Genomic DNA, 24,663 nt, shown 5'->3' with positions numbered 1-24,663 from the left:
TGTCATGGAATCTCCGAGTCTTTGGCCTGATCCCGGGAGGAGAATGAGAGGGGGAGGAGAGAGATAGAGGCAGAGATAGAGGAAGGAGAGAGGAGAGGGGAGCGGGAGAGACAGAGAGAGGAGGAAGAGAGGGAGAAGGAGGGACGCGGGAGATTTTTCTTGACTGCCCCCTTTCCTTCAAACATTTTATAGGCTTCGGGGAGAGAGGGAGGAGGAGAGAGGGAAGAAAAAAGGCGAGAGCGCGAGGGGTAGAGAGCGCGCGCCTTTCCCTGCGAGCCCCGGAGCCGCGGGAGTCCGCTCGTGTCCCCAGGCTGGGCTAGGAGGGCGCCGAGGCTCCGACCGCCGCCCCGCGCGCGCGCCGCGCACTCCCCTCCGCGAGCCGGGCGGCCGAGCGTGTCTCCGCGCCGGGGCCGACGCCTGCGCTCCGGGCCGGCCGCTCCGTCTCCAGCGCGATGTGGCCGCGCCTGGCCTTTTGTTGCTGGGGTCTGGCGCTCGTTTCGGGCTGGGCGACCTTTCAGCAGATGTCCCCGTCGCGCAATTTCAGCTTCCGCCTCTTCCCCGAGACCGCGCCCGGAGCCCCGGGGCGGCTGCCCGCGCCGCCCGCGCCCGGCGAGGACGCGGCGGAGAGCAAAGTGGAGCGGCTGGGCCAGGCGTTCCGGCGGCGCGTGCGGCTGCTGCGGGAGCTCAGCGAGCGCCTGGAGCTCGTCTTCCTGGTGGACGAGTCGTCCAGCGTGGGCCAAGCCAACTTCCTCAGCGAGCTCAAGTTCGTCCGCAAGCTGCTGTCCGACTTCCCCGTGGTGCCCACGGCCACGCGCGTGGCCATCGTGACCTTCTCGTCCAAGAACAACGTGGTGCCGCGCGTCGATTACATCTCCCACCGCCGCGCGCACCAGCACAAGTGCACGCTGCTCAGCCGCGAGATCCCGGCCATCACCTACCGCGGCGGCGGCACCTACACCAAGGGCGCCTTCCAGCAAGCCGCGGTAAGGCGCCCGCCCCTCCCGGCTCCGGCCCTCATCCCCCGGCCCTGCCCATCCTTTGCTGCGGGCTCACCTCCAACCCGGGGTTCACCCTCGGGCAAGCCGCAGCCTGCCCACGTCAAGTCCCAGTGCACAGAATCAGAGTCTTACCTACCTTCCTATTGTTGAGAGGGTCCCGGCGGGTGATGGATTTTAACCGCTTAGCGAGATGGCAGGCTCCTCAGAGTGGTCTCCTTTGAGGGCCGTCTTAGGAAGGGGTCCTTAAGATGCGGTCCACGTTCACACGTGTAGGGACAGACCGTGTCCGAGCTGGAACAGGTGAGTGAGTGTGTGTTATGAAGTGTCTCTAAAGGTAAGACGTAGAGCGAACTGAAGAGTTCCTCAATTCCTTTTTGTGTTATTGTACGCTTTTGATACGCATTTCACTGCATGCGTTTCTTACTTTTACTGAGACCTTTATAGGATTTTTAGCATCTAGAAGAGGAAGTCCGTTTTAGAGGATGGACTTTTACATAATTTAACTTTTTCTGATTACCAAGTAACACATATTCAGTTGAAGAAAATTTGGAACACACAAATGTCTGACACATACCAGCATGCCAGTATTTGTGGAATGAATGAAACAGAAAGGAGGAAAAGGGGGGGGGACTATGACCCCATCACCCTTAAAAAACCACTGTTTACATGTTGTTGAACAGTCGCTCAATATGCATATGTGCATACTTTTCACCAAAGTGGTGTCTTGCTGTTTTGTAGCCTACATTTTTCATTTGTTATATCAAAAATGATCTACACTAGTATATTATACATCTAATATAGCTATTAGATATCTACACTAGCTGCATACTATTCCATTGAATACATACACCGTCATTTAATTTACCTGTCACCTGTTATTGGACACTTAGGGTTTTTATTAACTAAGTTATGGTAAACACAAATATTTGTGCACCCTGTTGATTACTTCCTTAGGAAGAATTTCTAAGAGGTTCCTGATTTAAGAATATGAACATTTGTAAGCTTCTTGATACACATTGTCCAATTCTCCCTTGGAGGGTCATGCAAATTTACGTTCCCACCAGCAGAGTATCACAGCAGTTAAGTTTGCCATATGGTCACCAATAACGTGTACTATTATTTTAAATATCTTTGCCGATTTCATAGTTGAATAGAGGTATCATTTCAGCAAATTCACATTTTTTAGTTTTACTGAGGATGAATATTTTTCAGTACATTTACTGGGCATTTGTATTTTTCCTTTGATACTTACCTGGTCATAATTTTTGCCCATTTTGCACTGACAGTATATGTTAGTTTTTTTTTCCTTATTGATTTGTAAAAGCTCTTTATATAGTAAGACTAGTAACTCCTATTTGTATGTGCTGCAAATGTTTTTCCAGGTCACTGCCTTTTACTTTTGTTTATTGCAGTGTTGTTATATGATGTAACATATTCAAATCTATTAAACATTGACCTTAAGATCCCATATTTGCTTATATTCTTAGAATGGCCTTTTCATTTCCCAAATTGGAGAAATGGTTTTCCATTTAACAGTATAATTCATCTGGAACTTATTTTAGTGTATGGTATGACGAAGATATCTATTTTATTTTTTAGTAAATAGTTAACAAGTTGTCCTCGTATCATTTGCTTGAAAGCTATCCATCCTTTTCCAATTTAATCGAATGCCACTTTTATCATCCACTAAATGCTTATGGGTATTTGATCTTCTGACTTTCTATTAATTTGTCTTATCTGTTTATTATTTTTAAGCTTTGCAAAAGTGATTTAATTATAACTTTACAATATATTTAAATATCTGGCAGTGCAAATTCTCCCTTTTTCTTATCCCTTTGAAATCAATTCTTATGTATTTATTACTTAATATGAATTTTTAATTCATTTTCACATATTTCAAATGAAAGCAACCAGGATTTTGATTTCAATAGAGAAAATATCAAATTAAATTGTGGATTACTTATATTTTATAATAATAGTTCTCCCCAAGTCAAAAATATGTCTATATATAACCAGTTCTTTCAGTAAAGTTGTAGATTTCTAGTAATTAAGTCCTGCATATAGTTCCAAATTTAGGCCTAACTATATTCTATTCAATTGTAAACGGTTATTCTTATTGTACAGAAACATTGTTGATTTTCTGAATATATCTTCTGTATCTAGATTCTTGCCAAAGTCTATTTGATTCATTTTTTCTTTTTAAATACATTTTATTTTACTGATAATAAATGGTTTATAGAAAATAATCAGACAAATTACCTGTAAATACACTGTAATATTGTGATATACACCTTTCTTGACTTTTTGCAGTTGTTTAAATAATAGGTATGTTTTTGTGCATGCATAAACAGTGTTTGCCCAAATGAGGATTATATTGTACATTCTCTTTTCTAACTGACTTTCTTTTCCACCATATTTTCAGTCTTTTTTCATAATAAGAAATACACCTTTACTTTATCATTTTTCACAGTCATATAGTATTCCACTGTAGAATATGCCTTTATTTTATCATGTAAATACCCATTATTATATATTTAGGCTATTATAAACAACACCATGTGACTAAATTTTTCTTCATATCTTTAATAATTTCCTCAATGCAAATTTCTAAAGTGGCAGCTATTATTGCATCAAAGAGTATGCCCATTTTTTAAAGCCTTTGGTACATGTGCCAAGTTGTCCTGCAGAAAATCAGCACCAAATTGCACTCCTATGTGCAGTGCCTGGATCAGTACTTAGGATGCAGCCAACATAGCTTAGTGTCCCTTGAACACCCCCCAGCCCCCCCACTTTATATGTGAAAAGTAGAGTCCCATTTGGAATTGCATTTCCTAGCGAGGCTGAACACTTTTTTCATATATTACTGACCATATATAGCTCTGCTTTTTTGGATATCCATTAAAATATTTTGGGATTATTATCCATTTTTTATTTGAGGGTGCTTCTTTTTCTTACTGATTAGCAAATGCTCTTTGCATTTTTTTTAAGATTTTATTTATTTATTTGAGAGAGAGAGTGAGAGAGCATGAGAGGGGAGAGGGTCAGAGGGAGAAGCAGACTCCCCGCTGAGCAGGGAGCCTGATGTGGGACTTGATCCAAGGACTTTGGGATCATGACCTGAGCCAAAGGCAGTCACTTAACCACTGAGCCACCCAGGTGCCCTGTTCTTTGCTTCTTAATGGCATTAACCTTCCTGCTGCTAAGTATGAGGCAAGTAGTTTTTCTAGGTGTTTCTAAATTGCCTTCTGAATTTCTTCATGGTGACAGCATCTAGCATTTTATCAATTGATTGAATCTATGTTTCTTTTCATTTGTGCTTTTTTCATTTCCTATGAAGTTTGAAAAGCTTTTGCCTCTAGGAGATGAAGTAACTCCTTAAAGATGTCCCCCTTTTATTGAACTGTTTTACCAGGCAGGGTTCAGTTTTGCAGATCCGGTTCTCTGTTGGCCCCCATTCCAAGTACTCATGAGGTCCTAGGGCTGGCCTTATTCCTGATGTCACCACCCACTCCATCTGAGAAGAACCCTGCTGCATCAGGGAAAAACTTGCCATATACCAGCTCCTCTGTTTGGATTGGCCAGGTTTGCCTGGGGCCTCTAAGTACGTTGATCCAAAACAGTTAAATGGGTAATGAATCGAGTACACACTGCTCGCCTCAAGACCTACTCTGTCTTCAGCTTTCTCCTTCCAAATACTATATCCTGTCTTGGAAAGTGAAATTGCCAGCAAGGTTCCCCGTGCTGTTCTTCAGTCTGGATCCATTTGTAACCTAACAAGGCGAGACTTCTCAAAAGTTGGTGTTCGTTGAACTTCTCTTTGATTTTATTTTTCTTTTCTCATTTGGATTATGTGAAGGTGCAGGAGAGGGTCAGCTGGACCCAGTGCCCGGCTAACCTGGAAACTTACATGTCTTTACGGAACCTCTGATGAGCATTCTTAGGTGTAATTAAAATATGGTATTGGGAGAAAATTGATAGAAGAGGAGTGATGTTTAAAAATGACATTAGTGGAAGTTTGCATATGGGTTTCTGCATGGGAATCAGGCAAGCCTGTTTCATTGAAGAATTAGTTTGAAGATTGTAAGCTGTGTAGCTTGAGTTTGGATATGAAACTTAATACATTTCATCAGGGAAATGAGACAGTTCATCAGATTCCCATGTGTGTGCAGAATGGTATTATTGGAACGGACTGTGTTTGTGAGCTGGGAAATTGAAAATCACAGGGATATTTTTGAGGTTGTTAATTACTTTCCCCAGAAAAATTAGTTTTTCAAAACTTTTCCACTTGAAACGAATGTCCACACACTATACACAGGCACAAACACAGGCAGACAAATACACAAGGCACAATAACATAGACATAGATACGTGTTTGCAAGTCCATGACCACCCCTCACAATCCACACACCTTACTCCTCTTATGTAAAAAATCTCAAGATGTAGAATTTCCTTTGCCAGCATGAAATTTGCTGTTAGCTTTCAGCATATATGATTGACTAAACAAAAAAGATGACAGTGGGCTTTATTTTTTTATTCAGTGTCAGAATTGTACAGCTTGATGGGGAGTATATCACACTTTATTTCAATGGATAAACTGCACTGTAGATCTTTTCTTTTTAGACATTATCCGCCAGCGCTCATCAAAGAGTGCAAAGACTAAAGCGGTGAATCTGTAGTTAGCGCAGGTCCTTCCAGAAACACAGTCAGTAGAATGGGAGGAAGATTTAGCACCTTGAACTTACATGAAAACCTTTTACAAAATAAACAGAAAGCTCTTCAGATTTTCCTTTCCAAGGAGTGACTTTTTCATAACAACTTTTCTTCTTAGTTTTTCTCTCCACCATGTATTTATAAATTGCCTTTCCTAAACTGCATCTTTTGGATTGGCCACACTATGAATGCAAGGCTGTCCACCTCTTCAGCATTTCAAGTCATTATACAAGCAGAGCCCCTCATTCCTACTTCACTTTTGCTAAATATCTATTAAACAAACAGCATGAAGCTTCCTTTGAAAAAAAGTTCTGCTTTTCTCCATCGTTCCACAGTTCCAGAAATATGATCCTCTGGTGAGGAATGTGCTGTCTCACCAAAAATTTGAGCTTTAGATGGCCAGGAGACTGGGAAGAGATGGGCAGCAGCTCTTGCTGGCTTTAGAGGAAAGAGCATCACTGTGATATGTCCACACTAGTATGTATTCACACCTTTACGAGGAGACAAATCTGCTCTCTCAGCCTTATGGGAGGAAAGGATCTGTTTTTAAGTTTTCTAATAAAATCTGGAGATGTGTGAGATGACACTAGATTAAAACCCTGACGAATAAAATTAGGGCCATTTTGTTATCATACAGTAGACCAATTATAGCCATTGTGCATTTTCTAGCAGGCTTTCTGATGGCCCAAATGCTGAAGGAATAGGAAGATTTGAGTTTTCCTTTCTTAGGGGAAAGGATTGAAGGGGAGTCATACAATCTACAGTGGATTCAGTTGATCCAAACTCGGAGCATGACTTAGAGGTCTCAAGAATTGCTCACTGATGCAGAAGCTAATTTGTTTCAATACTGAAAAGATACACTTCTAAATGTCTCTCTGGAAATGTTCTCTCTTTTGTGCTGCTTAGGCTTTTAAACAATTCTCCTTTTGCCTTAGTCTTATGTAGGAACGTGTTTTGTCATCCCATCCAAACTTTAGAAGTGCGAATGAATGAATGAATTGAAAGAGTCCTCAGTGCATAAAGCAGAATATTAAGAACGTACACCTACTGCTTCTGTTATCATTATTGGCTGCCAGTAGTCTGTTATGTTTGGTTGAAATGTCTCATGAGAACTCTTGGTCAAAGATTTGACTGCCTAGACACAGAGAGAGGTTGGACTATTCTGTCCTGCTTCATTTCTGTGGTCAAAGGATAGGAAAGTCTCTCCCATCCCCTACCCCCTGCCATGTCCTCCTGGCTCAGAGAGGATCTCTCTTCATAGCGGCCATGGAATTATTAAATGTATTCATTCTTGATCAGATATGCCTTTAATTTGTGAAGTGATTTATAACTTACAGTGCTTTCATATTAAGATTTTACAGAATCAATTCTGAAGATTCAAGTTTTATAGGAACAGCATCAGATTCTAGAAGAAGTTATGTAACTAAATGCTAGTCACAAAGCTAAGTAAATGCCACAGACAGAGTCAGTCCAGTCTTCTGACTTGTCATCTTGTCTTTTTCCTCCCCTGCCCGCCATTTCCTACGTTTGACCATGTTACCTCCATGTCTTGAGTTATATCAAAAGCTAGGGAGAAGTCGAAGATTCCATTTCTAGAGCTGCAGAAGTGTTACATTAAGACATAAAGCCAAACACTCTAGCCCAGAAGACATAAACCATGGTCTTCAGGCCTTTTCATTCAATGGATACATTTCAATTAGACATATGTATATACGTGCATGTTTGTGTGTGTTTATATATATACAATATATTCTCTTTTTTCTCTCTCCCACCCCTCCCATACAATATATTTTCTAATTCTAGCAGATACTTTAAAATCAGAGAATTGCATTTTTTTAAAAAAAAATCTGACTTTTTGTCTTACCCTTGACAAATTGGAATATGTAGCAATTCTGGGTGTGATTTGTCTCAACTCATCAGAGTCCCCACCTGGCTCATGGAATTTTCTTTCATTGTCCTTGTTTGCTACTCCATGGTCTGACATAGATCAATCATGGGCAGAGCCTGAAGTGGTATAATCCCTTCTAGTTTATCTTCTGAGCTTCCTTTTTACCACTGAATTAGCTAGGAGTAGGTTTAGCTGGCTGTAATTGAAAAATCTAAAGTACCACTGGCTTAAACACAATAAGCATTTATTTCTGTCTCAAACTGTTTTGAAAATTATTAGAGGAGAGCCTGGATGGCTTAGTCAGTTAAACGTCTGCCTTCAGCTCAGATCATGATCCCGGGGTCCTGAGATGGAGTCCTGCATCGGGCTTCTTGCTCAGTGGGGAGCCTGCTTCTCTCTCTACCTCCCACTCCCCCTGCTTGTGCTCTCTCTTTCTCTGACAAATGAATAAATAAAATCTTTGAAAAAATTGTTAGAAAACTCTAATATGGCAGGCCTGTGATGTCTTCAGGGATCCAGAGTCTCTCCTTCAGCTCTCTGCTCCACCATCTTCAGGTCACCTCAGTGGTCTAAGATGGCTGTTGGAGCCTCCAAACATCAGGGGCTTATGCCGGACCCCAGGGATGAGGACAAGGCAAAGACAGTCACATCATTCTTTTAGGAGACTCTGTGGCCATCCACATAATACTTCCATGTAGATCTCATTTGGGACCACTTGGGCTCATTCCCATCCTTGAAGAGGGAGGAGAGGATGGATGCTGAGGAAGTAAGAAGCAGTCTTTGCCATACCAGTGTCAGGAAGAGCCTGCGTCTAACCAGGGGAATTTTGGAAATCCCACTTCATTTCTTCCTCAAATGGCACTGGCCCGACTCAGCTCAAGATGGAAGACTGAGGCCTTGCCTAACTGAAACATCTTTGCCCTTGTGCTCGATTATACATCTTTTAATAAAAACTATCAAAGTTCCAGAGCAATCCATTTAAATTTTGGCAACAAAAACTACTTATGTTCGTTTCCCAGGAGCCAGAAGTTTCTAAATAACATGGCATCCACTCCCAAATAAAATATTATACTGAAAGTGATGGGGGGAAGATGCATACTACCAAATAAAATCAATATTTTTTGTCATTAATTTAGTAAACGCAAGTTAACGTTTCTCAGGAAAACATGGTGCTTCTTTGGCTTTTCTAGAGTAAGCTGTCAGGTTAAGAGACCTCTCCATTACAAGGAATTTCCTGTTCTGTATTGTGTCTGCCTTTCCCTGATTTTTGAGACTGTTCTCTAAAGCTCCCCGGGCCATATGAAGAATGGATTTCCGGCGTAGACTCTGCTTACATACAGTAACCTGCTCTGCTTTGGAGGCCAGTTGTGGATAGGGAAAACTCTGAGAGCTGATGATGTTATGTTGGATGTGTTACAGTGCTTCACTTGAAATGAATGATAGTGGTCAGAAGGTGAAATCTGCAACACATTAGTAGGTATATTTTCTTATCAATCTTCATAAAAAGATTTTTTTTAAAGATTTTATTTATTTATTTGAGAGAAAGAGAATGAGAGAGAGCACATGAGACGGGGGAGGGTCAGAGGGAGAAGCAGGCTCCCTGCCGAGCAGGGAGCCTGATGCGGGACTCGATCCAGGGACTCCAGGATCATGAACTGAGCCGAAGGCAGTCGCTTAACCAACTGAGCCACCCAGGCGCCCTTCATAAAAAGATTCTTAAAGTATGCATCTTCTTTGCTATCTGTCCTTCTCATGAGGTCGTCCAAGCGTTGCTGTTTTATTTATGTAAAGAGTTAAGCAATAAAGATTTTTCGAATTCAGAGCATATATTTCTTTCAGAGCTGCAGGAATTATGAAAGCTGTACACTTGAGGATAGATTCTCATTATTATATATGTTACAGTGGTGCTAGCGACCTTGTTTCTAGATGTGAATACATGTAATCCAAAGTTAAGGAAAAAATACCTTACACACTATTAGTAGAGAGAAACATTTTAAAGCAAGTTCGTTGCAGGACCTATTCCATGATTGAATCATTTACTAAGTAAACTAACCTTACTAAAACTAACTTTACTAGTAACTAACTTTACTAAAGTTAGTTTACTTAGTAAATTTACTCAGTCACTGAATAAGTAAAGTCCAGGTTGGCCGTTTTTCCAGCTTTAAGTTGCTGCTAGAGTATATAAAATGTATTTTGAGATACATGCATTCGACGCACTATTTCCCTCATTCCTGCAGAACCACTCCTAATAGCCTTCATTGTGTAATGCCCATCCTGCCACACCTGGTTATAGGTTGTATTAGCTGCTAATGCAAAATGTAGGGGTTTTTTTTTTAAATTTCAAAGATGATATTTTAAAATGTATATACATGTATGTGGTTAAAATACATACACTTTAATTTTTTCAGATACGAACTTTTTCAAATTTTCATTAGCTCCACCTCTAAACTCAAGTGCATCCGTACTTCCTTGTATTAGAGTAAGGGTCTCTGCCCTCAGCCAAGGAAGACCTTCCCCCTTCTTTCTTAATGTCTTCAAGCTCTTCCTTTCAATGTAGAACATTCATAATACATCTCTATATTTAAAACTTGGTAGCATGTTTCCAGAGCAATATGATAAATTGTCAGTATGTTTACAGAGTCTTCAAAGTAAAAAAAACCTTAAGTAATTACCAATCAAAGAATTTCTTATAAAATACAAACTTAAGACATACTCAAAGATTCTGTAAAAGTATACTCATCCCAGCATTACTTGAAATAGGAAAAAATTAGAAACAATCTGGCTGTGGTTTGGGAGGGCTCAGTAAATGATACCTTTCTTTACCTCTCCTGAGTTCTAGATCAATTGAATTAGAATACACCATAAAAGGTGGGTGGAGAATCAGACATGCTCTTGTCCCCTGCTCGTGGAGAATGTGGCTTAGGTGCACAGCTTCCTAATACTGAATCTTGAAATTAAATGGACTTGCCTCCCCAGGAATAGACAGTTCTGGGCACATGGGAGCTTGCCTTTGTAAAACTGAGAGCGCTCTTTCCCAGAAGCCAAAGGCTAAAGAGAAGGGGAGAAGGAGCAGCTGGGGAAACCCTCTTCTTCAGAAGAGTGAGAAATGGTGGTGTAGGGGGCCAAGGAGTAACTGGTGGCTGACACTCGACACAGAAACTAGAGGCAGTAACCACCAAGTTCCAACAACTCAAGACAATTTAAGAAAATACTATATCTACACTGATATGTATTATAGTCAATAAAATCATATTTTAAAAAACTACTTAATGACATAATAAATCAGCCAAATAACATTAAATGAGCCGAAACTCTCTGTGGGTGTTTACCATCAGTATGTAGAACTGCATATATAACATAGGTCCAATCTCATTAAATATACACAGAAAAAAAGCTGGGAAGAAAAATTTTAAAATATTAACAGAAGTTATCTACAGGTAGTATATTTACCTTTTTAAGTATATCCATTTCTACTGCTTTTGAAAGAAGTAGGTTACAATGAACATGTACTGCATAGTAGGAAGTAAAAGGTGATTGAAGACCTGCCTTTAGGGTATCTGGCAGCATAGCCTGAAGTGATTGGGCTCAAGTATGAAAATGCTTTTATGTTTCACCTTTTATCTTAAATATTCAGGAGAGTATTGTGTTTTATTCTCCAATACAGCTCTGCTTTAAGAAATAGAATGACACCTTAGGGTCACCTGGGTGGCTCAGTCAGTTAAGTGTCCAACTTTTGATTTCGGCTCAGGCCATGATCTCAGGGTCATGAGCTTAGAGCCCTGTGTGGGGCTCCTTACTCAGTGGGTAGTCGGCTTGAGATTCTCTCTCTCTCTCTCTGCCCCTCTCCCCCACTCTCTCTCTCAAATAAATAAATCTTTTAAAAAAAGAAATAAAATGACACTTTCACTTATTATCAAGGAATCAAAATGATACAATTCTAGTCTTTTCTTCATCAGGTACGCAAGGCTGTAGCGTTGAGTCTCTAAGGGCTGGAGAATCATACTGGGTTAAAAGCACCCACTCCAGCTGGCCTTCCCCTCTCTCCCGGTGCCACACTGGATCTTGAGAATCCAGACTCACATACAACTCTGCACACAAGATAGTGGGTTGTTTTTTTTTTTTTTTCATTGCTTGGTGAGCTGGTTATTCACTGAGGAGAGGAGCCTGGACATCTGGTCATGATGTGATGCAGAGCGGGGTGTTGAGGCTGCAGATGGTAGAAGAAACTGGCTCCATCACCTTGCTGAGAGGTCAGGAGAATGTGGCCCTCCTTTGTGTTGTCACACACGGAAGGGGACGCTGACCCACTGCCCTGTCAGTGTCTCTCACTCTTGTGGGTAATCCTCATCAAAGAACATTCTCAAGGAAGAAGGACTCTAACCCTTTAGTGTTATCACATGTAAATGAAACGATTGCCTCAAAGGACCCATTTTCCTCAATTCTCTAACTCTCAAGCTTCATTTTTTATTGTGATTTTTTTTTTTTTTGTCCTGTGCAGTAAAAGACCGTCTGTTTGCCTGCTGTTGCTGATGGAGAATGTTCAGGCACATTCAAATGTGTTGTTTGATGGTGTGTTTTGATCCTGGCATTTCTCTCAACTTGGCTCACATATTTTGACCTACACCAGTTGGGTCATATCTGCAAGCCTTGTCATTTTAACCCTATTTTATAGGCTTTACCTTTCCAAATGAATCTGAAATTCACTTTGAAAGAAATTAAGCAATTTTTGTGTGTTTTTCACATTACTCTTTCTAGCCAAGATTGCTCTCTTTTTAGTCATGATTTCTTTCAAAATATGCATGCTTGGCTTTTAAATGTTGCTTCAAAAGTAATGATTTCAGGCAGTTATTGTTGGAATCTCCTAGCAATAAAGATACCAAAGTTTAGGCATTTTGTATCTGGTCATTAGTGAAAATCTGTATTTTAAATACGCATCTGCAACAGGATGTTATGTGGGACTCACTGTTGTCCCAGATTTGGCACCAGGATCCATAGCTTAACCTAAAGAACACTGATCATTGCACATTTTAAAGAGAGCCACCAATAACTGAGAATGATATATTCGCTCAGAGTTCACAGACTGCAGAAGAGACCCTATCCAATCAATCCCCCCTCACCTCTTGCCCAGCACCCAACTCTAGTCTATACCAGGAGAGAATTTGGGAGCAACAGATAAATAGAGACAGAGAAGCAGAGCAGGAATCTTTTTTTTTTTTTTATCTTATTATGTTATGTTAGTCACCATACAATACATCATTAGTTTTTGATGTAGTGATCCACGCTTCATTGTTTTTGTATAACACCCAGTGCTCCATGCAGTACGTGCCCTCCTTAATACCCATCACCGGGCTAACCCATCCCCCTACCCCCTCCCCTCTTAAACCCTCAGTTTGTTTCTCAGACTCCATAGTCTTCCATGGTTTGTCTCTCCCTCTGATTTCCCCCCCCCTTCAATTTTCCCTTCCTTCTCCTAATGTCCTCCATGCTATTTCTTATGTTCCACAAATAAGTGAAACCGTATGATAATTGACTTTCTCTGCTTGACTTATTTGACTTGGCATAATCTCCTCCAGTCCCATCCATGTTGATGTAAAAGTTGGGTATTCATCCTTTCTGATGGCTGAGTAATATTCCATTGTATATATGGACCACATCTTCTTTATCCATTCATCTGTTGAAGGGCATCTCAGGTCTTTCCACAGTTTGGCTATAGAGCAGGCATCTCTTGGGGAAAGCAGTGTTCATACTGAAAGCAGATCTCTCTGTCCCTCACGTAGTGCTTTCCTTTCCAGCAACTCCGCAAAGAGACCAGCATTTTATATACTGGTTGGAAATTTACTTGGGTAGAAGCTTTCATTTTTCTCTCTGCCGATTTCATGGAGAAGAAGTAAGCCAGAGACACGGCCAGTGTCTCCGTTTTGGGTTCGCCAGAAGCAGAACCTGAGATGAGGATTCAAGAGCAATTTGCTTCTTTGGGAGGTGATCCTAGTAAACATTGAGGACACGAGACAGGGAAGGGAACCAACAACAGAAAAGGTAACTAGTGTTGAACTCCACCGGGGAGTGGGGGGGGGCCTGGGGCAGTGTAGAGTTCAAGCCTTAGAATGACCACAACTGAGAGGGATCTGTGGCACTTAGAAACCGACTCTCATCTGTCACTGTTGAGAGGGGCTCCGAGGAGGGTACCAATTCTGTCACCTCCCCTGCGAGTGGGCAGAGTGGTCTCCAGGCACCAAAGCAAGCCCTCCGACGAAGAGATACAGATGCTGGCAGTTGGAAGTCTGGGATGTGCAAACAGAGAGGTGTGGACAGGGTCTGCTGTTGGAGGCAAGAAGGAGTCTCAGAATGGCCCGCCCTATCAGCACATTGCAAAGCCAAGAGGTGTGACTTTTCCGTGAGTGAAGGAGAACCACAGAAAGGAGCTGGAATTAAGTCACTTGGTTGCCCACTAAGCAAGACAACTCCAGTAGTCAGAAGTTATGTAGACTCCTGGAAGTGGGATCTGGGGAAAGGTGGGGAATTCTCTAAAGAACATACAGAGGGCGAGCATCTGCTGGTCCACAAACTTGGAAAGCCCCAGTGGCTTTTTCTTTATTTCTTTTCACTCTTCGCTCTTTCGAAACTTGCTTTTTCTCCTACAGTTTCAAGGCATAAGACCTACTATCAGAATTTAGTAGGCAGACATTGTTGAAGTCCTAGCAACAGAGAATTTTGCAGGGATTTGCAGAGTAATCGGTATTCACCTATTTGACATGTTCCCAAAATGTGGAGAAATACTGTAGGGACATATCTGATTAAATAAGGGAATTATAGGGAAACATTTTACGTAGTTCCATCGTAGCACTTGTTGTGGAGGTGATGCCTGTCTCCTCTCTGCTTGACAAGGACAGAGATCCCATCTTACTTGATTTTATTTATGCTCCAGGATAGAAAATGATATTCATTATAACCTTGGAGTTTCTGGAAAAGACATATCTTTGGATATTTAGCATTTTAAATTTTAGTATATCAAAGAGAGTATTGTGCTTCTGTGATTTCAAACTAAAACGAGGATGGTCATGACATCTTCTCAAAGGACTGTTTAGGGGATGCTTGACTTTTCAAATGATGGATTTTAATAATTTCAGCCAATTCACTCTTCAGACCACTTTCTCCAGGGAGCAATAGGAGGTGATGAGTAGAATCTCAGGCAGGTGTGACTCCCTACGTTTTTCCCCCTAAATCTGATCAAGGAGGCCAACCACACAGCACCTCTGTGGAGAACTCCATGCAGTGAGTTCAGAAGGGAATCTGCAGGCATCTGAATTGTGAATTCACATCCCCTCTCCACATCACTGTCCACACTGCCCTTTGCAATGTCATCCTCATAATAGCAAAGATCAAGTAGTTACTTTGCTGTTCCTCTGCCCAGGGCATTATCTACTCCTTCCTGGCTCTGGTGGGATCCTATGGTCATTGGTTAGAGAGTTGTAATTTTCCCAAATCCCCTGACCTATCCTCTCAGCCTCCACAAATAGGATTATTTGTTTTCATTCACAGCTTTGAACAAAATGTTGGTTCCATTGTCTGGTTTATCTACTTGACAGACATATTCCAGCAATGGTGATAAGTGATTACTTGCTCGTCGGGTACCACTCTAAGCCCTTTTCCCCATATGAAGTCATTAATTCATTAAATCCTTGCAACAGCAAAGTCTCCCCCAGTAGGTTAGTATTATTATCCCCTAAGTACAGATGAGGGAAGCGAGACAAAGAGAATGTAAGTAACTTGACCAAAGTTATACTGCTGGTAAGTCAAGGTACTGGAATCCACATGCGGGCAGTCTGAGCCAAAGTCTGAATCCTTAACCACCAGGTAGGACTACCCTGTGCTATATTGTCTGAAGATCTGGTAGGTGCAGGGTCCTCTGATACATACTCACCATTGAAGTTCATTGCAAAGACGTGAGGCAGAAAAGGCAGCCGCAATGGGGACTAGGTCTGCGGTGACTAAGCAGAAGGCCACATGGAGCAGATGCAGGACCAGGAGGAGTGAACATTTGGAGACTGTCATTTGAATGGACACTCTCTAAACACCTGCTAGTCCCAAGTGATCACCCTTATCCCCCACCCCCTTGATCCCCATTCAGTCCAGGACTCTCATATGCCACTTTTGTACAATATACTTTCATTGGCTTGCATCTCCCACCTCATGTGCCTTAACAGATATGTCTACCAGCCATTGCAGAGACCAAGGCACTGAGACAGTGGAAGATCATCTTCTGTTTGCAACACATCTACCTCTGTCCTCTTCATTTATCTAGTTCCTGTGTTCTTAGCTTTCTCTAATCCGTGACCAGTTCTCAACTTCACACTCTTGATTAAAGTACAAATATGACTCGACAGAATTCATTTTTCTAGTCCTAGGTGCATCTAGTCCTTCTTTCAAATTATCGTATAGCCTAAACTTAGATTTATAAATTTATATGGCCAAACCTCCGCACAGAACTTGGTCTTCCAACTAAATTCAGTTTTTCTTAATCTGGGATACACAATATTCCCATGCATCATAATATTCCTGTTTTTCTTTTTCATATGCCATCCCGTTTCACAAAAGAAAAACAAAATCTCCCTATGAGTTTCTTCAGGTAAAAAGAACCCTTGCTTTAGCAATCAGCTCCAGAATCATCAATGCTTGGAAAAACCTTTCTTTAAATACCTTAGGTAATGAGTTAGATTTATTTATGTATCCAGTGCATATTTAGGAAACACTGTTACTGTAAGGGCAAGCATATAATTAAATTATAAGAATTGGTTGATCTACCAGACTATATTATTCTCAAATATAGTTTTTAAATATAATTTTAAAAGTCAACATTTTTGAATGATTACATATGTAAATATTACTAGAGTCACTGATGGATGATTTAAGTATTTACATATAATAGGTCTTCTAATTTATTCAACATTAGATCATTTGGGGTTTAATTTCAGGGTTTTTTTAAATATATGAAAAACAGAATCTTTTGCTCTAGAATGGTAATTGATGTGGTCATTTATACAAGCCAAAATACAAAACAAAACAAACAAAAAAAAAAACATAACAAGGTGTCATTTATTTGGAATGCTAATAAATGTCACAATTAAATGTGTTTTTTGATAAATTTAGGATAACTATAACAAATAAAATACACAGTAGGTTCATGAACTTAAAATCTCCTCTCAACTTCCACCCGCTTTGAATTTCCGTGTGTCAGTACATTTGATTTGAAGTATATCTGGGTTTTTGAAAAGTTAGATTGTTCCTGAAGCCCAAATATTTGCAGTGTAGTGGTTAGATTATCTGTGTCCTTTATATTGTCTAAGCTCCTGATAAATTTTTCCTTCATAGATACTATGAATATACCTAGTAAAAAGACATCATTTCTTTCCTGACAGCTTTGAATCAAGATTTTTCTACTTTCTGAGGAAAAATTTTACAATTGAATTCTCCCAAAAACCTACATTGTTTCCTGGCATTTGATGCTTTTCTGGAAGGACAGTTTGCTCTGATAAATTTTCAAAACTGTTTTTCTCCTGGATAAGTCCAAGCATAGCATTCAATTCTTTCCTTTCTTTGTAGCTCATTTCTTCTATAGTGTGTGTCAATCACCAGTCATTTTCACTGAGAACCACATCCATCCTCAGTCCTTTGCCCACCTAGAGAGGCTGTCCCTTTCTGTGTGGATTGAGAGTGGCAATTCAGAGGTTGAGATGGATCATTTATATTCTTTCTCTTGGGAATTTGGAGTAGGGCACAAAAATGCTCTGAGAGTAGATTTTTTTTTTTTTTGCCAGTAGGTGGGGAATATAAAGTTAAGACTGCACAGAGAACCAGAGGAATCCCATCAATGTAAAGAGTGAACAAAGATGTGTTGACAGAAACTGAGACAAGATACAGCATGACCCCAGAAGGAAACAGGTGGATGTAAAGTTGGAGGGAGTAGCCATTGGTTCCTGCAGCTTGGTTGTTCCTGGTTCCAGTCCCTCTCTTTAAAAAAAAAAAAACAAAAAAAACCTTTATTATTGTAGAGAAGGGAGAGAGAGCATGAGTGGAAGAGGCAGAGGGAGAGAGAATCTCAAGCAGATGCCATGCTGAGCTCAGAGCCCAACACAGGTCTCCATCTCATGACTTTGGGAGATAACGACCCGACCTGAGCTGAAACCAAGAGTTGGACGATTAGCCACCCAGGCACCCCCTGGTTCCACTCCCTCTTGAGGCTCAGTTCTTCTCCCTGCTCTTGGGTTTGGAGAGATATTCCTATATATTTCCAATACATTTCCCACTTTGTTTAAGCTAATAAAGTAGATATACAATTTTTATTGACAACCAAGTGTGGTTAAAACATCCTTCCTAAATTTTTATCTTGAAACTGTGCAAATACCTTTAATTTGAGAGTAACCATTCAAAGTCTTTACTAACTTCCATTTGCAAGTGTTTCTCTAAAAATAGTTTTTGCTTCTTTTCCTTTTTATGGAAGTAATATACCCATTAATAGTTTTAGATAAAATAGGAAAATATGGTAATTATTATAGTTTTGTCTCTTACTCTTTTTATGTATATGTGTAAATACATATGTAATTATATGTAAATATGTAGTAAAGCCACAGTCTATAATTTTTAATTTAATTTAATTATTTTATTTTAATGAGAATTTTCCCATAAAATAAAATTCTCCTAAAATTACCTTTCAAGTATATTTTGTCATGTAGCTCTACCACAGTTGAATTTTTAAGTATTACTGGTCAGCTCTTACTACAGAATTTTTCAGTTAAACTATTCCCATGCATCACTCTCAACATCTCCCAGTATTTCCTTTCAATTCAATTCTTTCTTTTGAAATATGAATAATTTTTTATTATACTTAGATCTCTTCCTTGCCTCATTAGATTAGCTAGACTTCTCACATAGAAGTGAGGGCATTCTTGTCTTCTTCCTGAGTTTAGTGAGAATGTTTCAAATGATTTTGCCCATTGGTTTATGATAACTGTGTTATTAAGTAAGTGCTGCTGTATTTTTTGCCTCAGTCATTTGTAAAATCAAAAACTGATGTCCAAATATCATTTGAGATCATCTTACTTTCTCCTTTGCCCTCCTAATATGAGGCACATGAATAAGTCCCATCACATCTTTGACTTTAAGTGCCCTTGGTCATATTGCACAGGTATTTAACATGTCAACTGAAATCACTTTATACATTGATTCATAACAAAATTAATAGTCAAGTTGAATGTGATTTTGCTATCTTGTAGCAAATTAACAATTTGCTTAAAATGGTATGTAATTTGGCCCTTTTTCATTTTTATTTGCATTTTGATGTCTTTACTCTTTGCTATCCAGATTTTCTTTATTCCTTGTGTATCTATAGAATGAATAGTGGAATTCAGCATTATTGGAAGTTTGTTTGGTCTTTTGCCTATTTATTCTGTTGTTTTTTACAGTCTGAATTTAGTCTGCTACTCATCAACTCCTGTGCACACCATTTCCCAATTTGATGTACTGTCCCTATGGATCCATTTGAAAATGATTTGTGTCCATGTTTAATAACAAAAGCATGTATGTGGGTGGAAAAACCCTGTGACCATAAATCTGAGATTAAGTTCTTTTTTGACCCTCTGGTTCTTCTGCGATTTGGCTAGACTGTAACAAATAGCCTAAATGTTATTTGAGCCAAGATTTTTTTTTTTATGCTAGAATTTCAGTCTGTAAAGGCTGAGTAAATACTTAAAATAAATGAGACATATTAGAATCCTAAATATGATTTATTTTGTATTACAATATAAGTAAGAAAACTCAGTTACTGCAGAATATTCTTCCAAGATATACTTCTGTCATTGTTTTAGCTTTGGCTTATTTGTTTTTAGTTAATGGTTTTGTTGTATCACCAAATAGTATAAGTAAAAACCCTAGCACAATGCCTCATATATAATAGAGGCTCCATATGGATTTGGTGAAATAAGTTTAAACATAATATTTATAAGAGTTTTCATTTCACAATCGCAGAAAAGGATTTACTATAACAACAGTGTTTGGCTTAGAACTTATTCTGTATGTTGAACATATAACTAGTGAAAATTAAGGCATATATGTTTATTGATTCTTTCATCCACTTATTTCATAGTTATTTTTTGATCATCAATAGGGAGAAAATAATCAATCCTTGCCATAGAGTATCTTGCATTAAGGTTGGGGATATAGCCAGATAAGTTAACTGTAATTATGATGGGGTTAGTGTAATGGAATGTTGTGGGATCATTGGGTTGGATTTAATATTTTCTGCACAGCAGAAGAATTTGGGAAAGTTTCAAAGAGAAGGTGAACTTTTATCTGGATTTTGAAAGGCTGATAAAAGTGCAGGTAGACATATTAGGAGATGAGAAAGATTTGTTAAGAACTTTCAGGTATAGCAAACATAAGGAAAGAATGGTATGTTCCAAAACCTTCAGATAGATCCTTGCGGTGAGAACATAGTGTGAGAGGTAGTTTGAGGAAGTAGGCAGGAGATGGGTTGTGGCAGGGCATGTGGCTGGAAGTATAGGACTGGTTAGTCAAAGGACATGTAAAGAAATTTAAACTTTATAGATAGAAGGAAAATAATGGACGCTTTAAAACATGATTGGATTAGTATTTCAGAAAGATAGCTTTGAGGGTAGGTCAGAAAATGAGTTTGAAAGAAGAGAAACTTCAGCTAGAGACCTTAAAACAACTCTTGCTGTTCAATAATCCAGACAGAAGTATCTGAATCAAGGCTAGAGGAATAGGATTTCAAGGTAGGTAGATAATTCAGAAGTGAAGGGTATAGGTCTAGATGATAGATCAGAAAGGAGGCATCAAATCGCTCCTAGATGAAGACTTGTACAGTGGGATAGATGATGGTGCCACATTTGATGTATCTTGAAAACAGGAGAAAGGAACCCTTCTTTGTGCATGGAGAGGACATTTTGAGTTCGAGATTTCTATGGAACATTCAGGCAGCGGTGTCCACTGGACCAACGAAACTTCACCTTGCAAGTTAAAGAGTTTAATTTGATGTAGATTTAGGAATCGTTGTCTATAGGTAAGACTCCAAGTTCCGAGTTCACGTGACATTTCCCAGGGGAGGAATAGAGAGGAGAAAGTGAAAATTTAGAAATGATATAAAACTACAAAATAGAAGTCAATAAAACTCCCTAAATACAACCAGGAGATAGTCAACATTTTGAGGTGTATACTGTCAGCCATACTAATACATACTTGCCCACATATGCAGTCCATGCACACACACATGTGCACTAATGTAATAATATCATTGTATTGGGTTACCTACTTTTAAAATGTATCTTTATGCAACAATATCATTGTAATGATATTTCATGATTGCCCTGTGATTTCTTTAACCAGTACCTATTGGAATTTTATACTGTTTCCATTTCTTTATATTGCAAATTATTCTGGGATATACATCCTTTTAATCATTCTTTTTCTGTGTACCCATGGTTATTTCCTTAAGATAGTTTTAGATGTAGAATTTTAGTTCAAATTGTGTGAAATTTTTAAGACTTTTGTCACTTTGTCACACTGTACTCCAAATATTACCAGTCCACGTGACATCCCCAATAGAAATATGTTTCCTCAAAAATTTTATAAAATTTTAATTAAAAAGATCTTTGACTATTTGGGAAGTGAAAAAATAGTATTACTGTTATTTAACTTACATTATTTTGGTTTAGTGAAATTAAATATTTTCACATTTTCTGACAAATAGAATTTTTTGGGGGTCTTTATTTTGTTTGGTCAAAACACTCACCTATATTTCTGTTATTTTTCTCTATTTTTCCTTAAAGATATATACAATATTTTTATAAAGACCTCAATACTTTCCTTGGTAAGCTTGATGAATGCATTTTTCAGTTTGTTCCTTGCTTTCTAATTTTGATTTTTTTTAAGGAGCAGGAACTTTAAGAAGTGTAATATTAGTGAAAAATACTTAGAATTGCAGATTCGCTTCTCATCTAATCAGGAAATTTGTGAGTTTTTCACAGTTAAGCATGATTTACATTGTTGCTTTGAGATAGACAATCTATTATATTAATGAGGTGTCTTATTCTTAATTTTTTATTAATTAAAATAGCAGAAATTAATTTTATTAAATACACTTTTAGCATCCTAGATTATTGTTTTCTTTTAATTGGGACAATTACTGTGTTATATTACAGCAAAAGATTTACTAATTTTAACCGATTTTTGCCTTTGAGAAATAAGCCTTATTGAATAAAGGACAAAGATTCTTTGAATATTATTTGAATTTGGTTTGGAAGCGTTCATTTGGAATTGTACTTCTATGGCTATATGTGAGATTTAGTCAGCAGCTTTGTATGCTAAAGTGTGTACTAAACTGTATCAGTTTGAATTTCTGACATTTTATCTCACTACCACCAATTGTGGATTTCTAAGTCTTTCATTGATTTTTGGGTTTCCTTCATAATTTCTTATAAAATCCCTCTGTACCCACCACCACCTCTTAGCCTGTTCTCTTTCCATGGCTTTCTGTTCTTGTTCTCATAGAGGCTGTGACTTTATAAATCCTTGTGAGGCAAACACCATTGACTTGTGCTTATTTTCTTCCTATCTTTGTATTAAGTTGTGTATTCTTCTAAACTGTCAAGTTGTTTTTGCAGTTCTTGGGTTTACAGAGTATTCTGATGGGCCTGCTCTTGGCTTTGGTTAATTTTTCCTCCTGGGATGAGGTTCTATCTATCTTGCCCTGCACTATCTGATGGAACCCCTCTATCCAGCAGAGCCCCTCTATCTGGCTTCTTTGAAAAGCTTCTGCCAAATAAAATAAAGATAGAATGTAAGCTAGAGATAAATACAAGAATTCACTATGAAAAATAGAACGAAATCCTAGAAAGCATTTGTTCCATCCCTTAAGTAAATAAAACAGTGAAATGAGGATGAGACATGAGGGGATAAACAACAGATCAACATAAGAGCAAACCTGGCTGAGAAGCTGAGAGGAATAAAGAGAGAATGTGCAAGATAAAGAAATATTGTCACAAGAAAAATAAAAATGCAATGCCAGGATTAATTCTTAATTAGAAGTGCAAAGGAAGAGACTCAAGAGTGCATAAAGCATAAACAGGGGTAGGGAAGAAAAGCTTCAGACATTTCCCACCAAACTCAGAAGGAAGGAAGATGAGATAAACAGGAAAAAAAGGATGGAATATTTGAAGTCCAAAAAATGATGAACCAACAGACAAAGAACTTCTTTCCCCAGAAAGTACAGAACCGTAAACATTGCTTCAATGAAGAATACTTGAGTTTTCAAATTGAAAATATTAACTAAATAACAGATGCAGCTTGGTGAAATCTTAGAATATGAAGGATGAGGGAAGTGCTCTAAGTAGCTTATGGTGTCTTGTTTGTACTTAACGTTTCCTAACAGGGAAAAAAATACATGTGGACAACAAGTTGAAACACTGGCAATATTGACTAATTTCCGGCCCCCTGGAGGAGAGGGGCTCTGATAATAGTCACAATAGGTATCAACTTAAACAAACAACTTTCAAAGATGACTTAGGAACTTCTCTAGTTAGCATCCTCAGGCATGTGGCACCACAGTGGATAACCACGGGTTGTGCTGTAGTTGGTATTCTAGCTACATGTATTTTAATTAATGGAGCCCCAGGGCAAATATGGTCCCCACGTCAGATTTGTTGTGACTTCTCTTCTTCTTTCAAGACCATTTTTCAAAACAGTTCCCTTGTGGCCTGACTTGGGGGGCTGGGGTGGGGTTGCAGTCTTGTGTAATGGTGATGGATCTCGGGTGTTAGAACAATGTTACACAACCCTGCATTTTTATCATTCTAATGACTTTTGCTGGACAAGGGGAGCTTACTTCCCTGCCAGATATTTATACAAGCTAATCAGAGGCTTGATACAATACAGATGGTGATAACCTTTTGCCGTACGATGTCCATGTTGTGTTTTTCTTAGGCAGCAGAGGGTTTGCCTCATTCAATATTCTGGACCAGAAAAGTCTATTTCTTCAATGCCTTACAAAGGATAGGAGATGATGTAAACTATTTCAGGAACCCTAAAAGGAGAGTCAAGTGCCAGGCCTCTACCACATTCCACAAACATTACCACAGATCTATTTACTTCTTAGATCTGTGGGACGAGAATGTTTTTATTGATTTATGTTTTTATTCAAGTATGATGGAGCATGAAGATTGGGGGAAGGGGGCAAAATATTTTCAGTAAATCATCCACTCCTCTTCTGTCATTTAAAGTGCATTCCAAACCCAGATCTTGTGTAATTCTTTGCTTGGACTAGTAGTTCTGCTATTCTTCTGACTATTTTAAGCTTAATATATTGTCTTGCCAACAGATATAATGGTTCCTGTAAACACTTACCAGTTCCCTGCAAGAAGAGAAGAAAAATAGAATCATAGCTTAATGTGCTTTGCATGGAATGAGTAGTACGGCAAGAAACCTCCGCAAAATCCCTAAATCCTAACCTGAATGTTAAGAAATATCACTGATGTGAGCTAAAATTAATATTATAAAATAGTATTTGTGCAGAAGGACAGTAAAAGCACAAGAAGAAAACCTCATCTTTTTTGTACCAAACTATACAAAATAAAGTATGTGTGCGCACACAAATATTCTGTACATTCCTATGGCTCCCTCAAGACCAACTCACTCAACTGTCTTCAGAGTATCCCTAGAGTTTATCCACTCACTCCCTCATTAATTCATTCATTGAATAGATATTTACGAATGCATGCTCTGTGCCAGACAATGTCCAGAATACCACGCCAAAAAAGACCATTTGCTTTTTTTCTCTCTTCTACTTCTATCCAAATTCTCACTTTCTTAGTGTCTTGCTTACAGTTTGCTTCCACGGTCTTGTAGAAGAGAGAGTAATCAAAATGAGCAAAAGCTTAGGGGAGTGTCTGTGGAGGTTAGATTATGATTTGAGAGTGGAACAACCCAAAAGGAGAGAGTTTATCACATGGTAACGAGCAAGGCCAGTGTAAACAGAAGTTGCCACATCTTGGAGTACTA

At 39.1% G+C, this 24,663-nt stretch overlaps 1 protein-coding gene across 1 annotated transcript in view; it reads left to right on the top strand.

Moving 5' to 3' along the window:
• Positions 1–24,663, top strand: part of SVEP1 (sushi, von Willebrand factor type A, EGF and pentraxin domain containing 1) — a 176,449-nt gene continuing 151,786 nt past the window's right edge. The window contains exons 1-2 of the mRNA XM_081804083.1: positions 1–1,143; positions 4,411–4,580. Of these exons, the coding sequence (XP_081660209.1) occupies positions 453–1,143; positions 4,411–4,580 (861 nt within the window). The 5' untranslated portion in view covers positions 1–452. The remainder of the gene's footprint in view (positions 1,144–4,410; positions 4,581–24,663) is intronic.

Source organism: Leptonychotes weddellii, chromosome 14 (genome assembly GCF_054177405.1).
Source record: "Leptonychotes weddellii isolate Sample4059 chromosome 14, ASM5417740v2, whole genome shotgun sequence".
Classification (NCBI taxonomy): Eukaryota; Metazoa; Chordata; class Mammalia; order Carnivora; family Phocidae; genus Leptonychotes; species Leptonychotes weddellii.
This window is presented reverse-complemented; position numbering and strand designations above follow the sequence as displayed.